Below are 7250 nucleotides of genomic sequence, written 5' to 3' on the forward strand. Positions count from 1 at the left end.
GGTCCTTGAGGCAAGGGGTCATATTTTGATTATAAAGATCACTTTGTACTACGTTTGTGGAACAGTGCCTAGCAATGGATCTGTAATGGATCTGTAATTACAGAGGAAAGGAAAGCAAATCACATAAGTGTCAAAGTGGAGGAAATCTTATAAATTCATACTTGTCAATGAGCAGGAAAGGCCAAAAGGAGCGTCACCTCCTAAATGATGACTCACAAGGGCCACCAGCTTACATTTATTAGCTCCTTTTCCTGCGCCAAAGGTCTGATGGACTTTGGGTCCATCAGAGCTGCAAGTTTTGAAGCTTGGCCTCCTAGTGCGTAGAGTTTCTTTGGAAGACAACCTCAGCCAGTTTTGTGCCTCCAAATTGGGAATTTTATAAAGAAGCAGAGCAGCAGAAGTTTTCCCCTCATCCTGAAAGCAGGAGCCTTTGTGTCTCTTGTCACCCTGTGTTAATTTGGGCCCTAATGTATTTTATAAACAAAGGGCTGCTCTCTAGCCTGACAGTCGTGACACCTTGATTCCAGTGCAGGATGCATGCAGGACAGGGTTACACCATTAATAATCAACTGGCAGCCATCACACCATTTTAACCACGATCATTATGATAAAGGGCATACACTTAATTACAGGCCTGCTTAATTATAGCTCTGTTGAAGCTCGTTTGTTTGGTCAAATGCTAATTATACCACCACGCTTCTGGCAAGTCCTCATTTCAATCCACTTTTTGCCTGCTGAACAGTGTGGTGTATTTTCATGCAAATTTCCTATCTGGCGAATGTTTTGTCTCCCTTATTTCCGCTTTTCAGTGCCTAGTGTGAGTGCGTCTTTGTTTCAGAGGTGAACATCTCTCAGACAAGACAGAATCTGGAATAATCAAGAGTAATTAAACTGGAAGACAGCTGGGAAAGGGCTGGTTTGGAGGAGAGAGGTACTCAAATACAGCAAAGAATAAGAAAGCCTTTCATCTTCTCTCTGTAGACAGTGGGAGGGTAGGTGCTGGGGTGTCTGGGGATCGCTTGTTTTATTATCTCAACAGGAAATAGTTAGGTTTAAAAATATGTTATTTTTGTAAAGCATGTTTATTTTGTAAAATTCTTTATCCAAACCTTGTTTTTTCCCCGGTCTGTTTGCAGCTCTGGACGACGTGCCGTTTACGGTCTCTGAGAAGTTTGGTGGAAAAAACAAAAAGGTACAAATCCCTGTACACTGAGGTTGCTGGTGCATCTTCATTTCCCTATTACTAATGTAGAATTAAAAAAGTGGATGAAAGTGTGCAGTCAGGCAGGGCTGACTCAATGCAGTCCATTTGGCTGGCTGGAAGAAGCTGTTACTAAAGCCGTTTGTATTGACACAGAGAAGGAGAGGATTAAAGATTTTAAACATGCTTACTTAGCCATGAGCCTAACCGCCATGTTTCTTGTGTGTGTACTTTTTTTCTTCCCTTCTCGTCTTCTTCTCCTTCTCCCTCCTCCTTTCTGTGCTTTTGATTTCAGATGCAGCAAGTCAATTTAATGGGCATTACGATCAAATCCCTGGCAGAGATCGAGGAGGAAGTGAGTAGAGGCTGTAACGCTCCACTGCAGCCGACGCCGCTGGCCCAGAATGCAAAGCAAATGGTCTTGGGGTTGTAATTAAGTGTCTGAGACAGCGAGGCCCTGTTGGCTCCACTAAGCCCCAATTGAATAAAAGCAAGGCCACGCTAGGCAGCCATTCTCTCTTAAAAGCTTCGTCTCCTGTTCAGAAATGCTCGACTTTTATATTCCCCAGCTCTTTCCTGTAACAGCTCAATCCTGTTTCTTGCATCGCTTAAAAAGACTCTACATAGCTCAGCACACTCGTCCTGCATGCAACTTTCAAGTTTCCAATCAGTTTTGGCATAAAAAGTTAGATATTGTGTAGAACAAATAAAAAGCATTTCAAAGTCTTCTCCGTTTCTGATGAAATAGCCTACAGGCAATCTGTAAGAGGAAAAAAAAAATCATTCTTTAGTGTTTGTAAGAGCAAGAGGCAGAAAGAGAGCCAGTGTGTGTGAGTGTGTGCGCTTTAAAGAGAGTGACAACCCCCCTTCTCTCTCATTAGCACGGTATCTTGGTATCAGAACTGCCAGGAAGTGACAGACCACTGTAAAAGAACAGGTGCTGTTGGGTTTGAGATGTGTTACAGAGCAAACACTCCCTCATCAAACCGAGTGTCTGTTCTGCACTCTGCCTCTGTCTTCTGTCAGATACTATCCAAATCACACAGAGTCGCCATCTTGTCACATGGTCATCTGAATGAAGCTCATTGTCGGCGCAGGTATTAATGACATGCATGTGTGCGTGTGTGTGTGTGTGTGTGTGTGTCTGGGTTGGAGACAGGCTGACTGCTCATCCTGTTTCCTTCTTCTTCTTCTTCTCTTCTTCTCTCTGCTCCTGCCTCTCCTCCTCCTTCTCTCGTTCTTCTCCGAGTGTGATTAGCAGGAGGACACATGGTGAGTTGAGCTCGGGAAGAGAAGGGAAGGGCATGAGAAATCATTAATTACAGCTGTGCTGGAGCTGATGAAGTAAATGTGAGATAGTGTAACACAGGATTTAGTGGAGTGGACGACAGCACAAGATTAATGGTGGGACCAGGCTGATGAGGATAAGTCACAGCTTAGCTTGATAATTAGTTTCCAAGTGGAAACATCCCTCACCATTGTGTTATTTTTACTTCTCCCCTCTTATTGTTATTACGCTGTGAAGAAATGTGCAGAACAAAGAGGCGGAAAACAGTCAGTAAATCTCTTGTGAACAAGCTGGAAACTGACCAACTTCACCTTTTTGTTATGGTTTTGTATTAAAACATTAATTAGGTTTTTCTTTTTTTGAGCTTTAAACTTGGGAAAAGTTGAAAGGTAGATCTAAAGAATGTAGCGTAACTAATTATTATATTATTTATATTCAGGAAAAGCTTTTTTCGTTTGTATAAAACTATTCCCTTTTCTGCCGTGTTTGTACTTTTATTCTTTAGCCCAGAAGAGGTCACTGTCCCATTAGGCGCTCTTTGTGCAGGCTTAAAATAGTCTTTTCCCAAAAAATTATTTCGAAAAGAAATCTTTTTTTTTTTTTTTTTTAGTTACATTGGAAAAGTAAAAAATATCACTAGTTTCTAGCTTGAATATATTTTTACGCTTGATGTAAGACAAAACTGACTTTTTAGTTAGGTTTAACAAGTTATTTTAAGAAAATAAGTTTTAAAAATCTAGTTGGGTCATTTAATTTTTAAAACATCTTATTTATTTATTTATTTATTTATTTATTTATTTATTTATTTATTTATTTATTTATTTATTTATTTACTTACTTACTTACTTATTTTTATATCCAGCAAATCGACTCATAAATTGCAGCTGACATCTTATTTTAAGTAATATTTCTAATGAAACAATTTTTTGGACTCATATTTCACATATTATTTATGTGCAACCTTTTTTTTTATGTTTTTTTTTCCCTTTCTTATCTTCATTCATCCAGAAATGTGGATAGTTGGAATGCCGTGGCACTTAAAAGTGATATTTTGGGGAAAAGTATAAGCATATACATATGTATGTAAAAGTACTTTAAAGATATGGAACTTCTATTTAACAGTTTTAAGACATAATATTTACAATTATCACAGCAACATATTAAATATGAATATTTACAGCTAATTTCATGGTTACACTTTGTTTTGAAAGGTCTGGACCTCACAACTTATTTTAAGAAATCTCATCAAGACAATTTCTGCTAGTTTCTTTTGATAGATTTGTTTTTTCTTATATTTTTGAACTTCTTTTGAGACAGACATTTTTTCCAGTGTGCCTGTCTTTGTGCTCCAGGTCACTGAAGAAAACTGTTGCAGTCGCAGCCACAGTTGTAGAGGAGACCATTTGCTAACAGGCATCACTTGAGCCATGTCTCAGATGATGTTGGTTCCAGCAATTAGGCATTTTTTCCATTTCCCAAATGACTCACAAAACTTGCGGATATTATAATTGCTTTTAGCCACGCATATCTAATTTGTGTCTTTTTAAGTGTTAATTAGTCAGCGATTTAAAGTGACATCTTTATGTAGTTTGCTCTGCTGAAAAATGTTGTTGGCGGCTGGCTAATGATTTTTCCGAGCGGAAAGTGGTGTGTGTGTGCACACATGACAAGATTTTCATTAGCACCTATGTGTGATTGGTTTTCAGTGCTTCTGTGGAGCCATTGCGTGTGGCTGTCGGAGCAACAAGCCATGTTTGTGTGTTTCCACGTTACTGTATGGAAGGACAGTAGTGTACAGGGGTATGTGAGAGCTCCAGATAGAGGTGGAATTAATGAAGACAACATGTCACATATTTTTGGCAGTGGAGCAGGGACAGGAAATGAAGCCGGGCTCATCTGGGTGACTGCCGCCCATGTTCTGGAGTGTCACTGTCCTGTCAGGCTGTGTGTAAAACTGGCAGACATTGATACATGCTCTCCCTGATAACACCCCATTCCCCCATCCATCATCCACAGACACACATCCACAAACTCACGTACACATCGAAATGTTTATTTAATGTGCCAGATGTTGGGACGGATTTTTTTATTTTATTTTTTTTGGTGGGGGGTCTGAATTCTTACACAAATAATAGGCCTGTGATAGGTGACAGGTTTGGACTAATTTACAGCTTCTGTTCGAGTAGATGAAAATGTGCAGCTTTTTTTTTTTTTTTTTTAATGAGAGCACCTACTTTCAGTTTTTGTGTCCGAGTTGCTCCTGTTGAAGAGTTGGAAACTTATTTCAGTGATCATGCAGCATCACCTAGTGCTGCGTTGAAGAAATACAGCCATCATGTGCACAACGAAGAAAGCAATGCTTTTTTTTTTTTTTTTTTCTGTTAGGAAAAGTTAAAATTTTCGAAGCAAACCTCATTTGCTTCATTTATTTTTTGAAACTTTTGGGACCATAAATTCAAATTCTTGTGATTATTTGACTTCTTTAAAAAGTTAGACCTTCATTTAATCATTTTTTGGGAAAAATATGACCCTGTGGAGCACATTTTGGGAAAACGTATTAGATTAAATTCTGAGGTTAGTGATGAAAGCAAGTCAAGATTTAGAGGCGCTTTGAACCAGCCTTTTCTCTTCTAATACCCATTCAGGGTTATAACTCATGGTCAGTAGCAGTTAAAACAGTATTTTTCTTCTCAAATGGAACTTTTATCTCACAGCATGGCAGCAGTTTTTGTGACAGCTTACATGAACACAGAAATGAATGTGGCATTTAAAACTGTAATTACAGTGATGGTTGGAAGCACATATTTGAATCTTAAAAAAAAGAAAAGAAAGTGTCATGTTGCATGCCTTTAGGTCTTCATCAGGGGCTTAAGCCATATGCAGTGTTACCACCGATGTTTAATAATTTTACTCAGATTGTACTTGTGTGAAAAAAAATAATAATACAACAGGTTTTACTTTAACTATGGAACACAAAAAGGTTTTGCATTAATGAAAGAGTAGGTTTATATAAATATGTTTGTACATTTTTTTTTTACAAATAAATATATACATATATATTTATTTATTTATTTATTTATTTATTTTTTCTAAATTCTGCATTTTAGATGAACGGAAATGCCTTCCATTTCAAAGAATGTTTGTCATGATCCCATACTCATTAATTGCCACAAGGGGGCAGTGGCTCTTTGTGGTTTCTGAAGCAGGATTCTTCTGGTAATAGCAAGAGAGCTTTAAAGAAATTTAATTTATTTAACAATAAGCCTAATCCCAAATATTTAAATTTATTTAAATTATTTTGGATGGCATTAACATTTGTGCCTTTTATTTATTTTTTCTTATTCTGCCGCTCAAACTAATGCCTTTTGTATCCCTTTGTGTGATGATTTAATCCAAGACATTTCTGTTACTGACAGTTTGCTACTTCTTCTTTTTACAGTTTTACTACAACTTTGGCACAGAGAGAAGCATCGTTCTGTAAACTCCTGCAGTCTGCAGCAGTACAAAAAAGTAACAGTAATGATGTGTAAAAGACAGAATTCTTTGAAAGAATCAAAACTCTGGAAATGACTGTCATAATTTATTGTTTTAGTTCAAATTTTCGGTTTTACTTGTATCACAAAAAGTACATTTTTCGTTTTCAATAAAATAATAAATACATTTGCTTATATCTGCAGTGATATACATCTTATGTACATTTTCTACAAATGGATGACTAGAAGCTATGAGTTCATACAAAGTTACTCAAAGTTAAGTAGAATCATTTGTTTGCTGAAGTGCATCAGCAGTGCTGACAGAGATGCAGTCAGGTAAGATAAAAGGAAAGATCAGAACTTCGTCACTCCAACTGATTCCCCTGGTATCTCAAGAACAAACGTCTTTCCATCAGGAAGTTCCTCATGAGCAGCGTGCAGCAAGAATGGACAGAGCTCTGAGAGACGACTTTGTTTGTTTTGTTTCTTTTTTCCCAAGGCATCCGCCCAGGTCAGCAGGAACCCCTCCACCCAGTCGCATGTGTTTTTATTTCAAAAATGACATTTACTTATTTATAATCTATATTGTAACTGGAAAAGACTGTTGGGAAAAGGTTTTCATTTGAATAAAGAGTAAATTTGGTCTGACATTTACACTTTTTCTCTCAAACTTAACACTTTAACAAGAGAGAGTTTATTATATTTTTTACATTAAAAAATCTATGTCATAATGAATGATTGTGAGTTGGTTATTCTGAGAATCTGCTTTGCATGTTAAAATACACAAATACATTTGTTCCCCTTCTGTAAACTGGGCTTTCCTTTCTTATGTGTGTGTGTGAACAGTAAAGGGAATTCTTTTTCTAACAAAGTTCCTAATGGCTTTTAATACTCACAGGTATTTAGTGAGGCGTATAGCACATGACAACCCGCAGCGAGTGTGTGTTACTCTGTTCTGTAGCTAAAATCAGAGTGAGTCGGTCTGAGGAATCCTCTGCTGAGGGAGCAGCTTTCACGCTCCTTCACGAAGGTGACACTCATGTCAGTGATGCCCTGGAGCGCAGCAGCACAGCGTCAAACACCAGCAGATTTCCTTCCTGCTGTTTTAATGCTGCAAATACAGAGCGTGCCATATGTATCCAAACTCCCACTACTAAACTGCTGAGCGCTGCTAACTCTTCCCTCATTTGGCTTTTAGATTTCCCAAAACACATCACTCAGACTGTTCTTAAACTGTTTTTTACTATCAATTTTATACAACTATGTACATAAACACAATAGTAAGAGG

The 7250-nt window shown here is 37.7% G+C and overlaps 1 protein-coding gene across 1 annotated transcript in view; it reads left to right on the plus strand.

The window, feature by feature from the left end:
* Positions 1-6773, plus strand: part of LOC101164318 (multivesicular body subunit 12B) — a 42175-nt gene extending 35402 nt beyond the window's left edge. The window contains exons 8-10 of the mRNA XM_023958624.1: positions 1137-1192; positions 1497-1556; positions 5929-6773. Coding sequence (XP_023814392.1) covers positions 1137-1192; positions 1497-1556; positions 5929-5970 — 158 coding nt within the window. The 3' untranslated portion in view covers positions 5971-6773. The remainder of the gene's footprint in view (positions 1-1136; positions 1193-1496; positions 1557-5928) is intronic.
* The last annotated feature ends 477 nt before the right edge of the window (positions 6774-7250 follow it).

Source organism: Oryzias latipes, chromosome 9 (assembly GCF_002234675.1).
Source record: "Oryzias latipes chromosome 9, ASM223467v1".
Lineage (NCBI taxonomy): Eukaryota > Metazoa > Chordata > Actinopteri > Beloniformes > Adrianichthyidae > Oryzias > Oryzias latipes.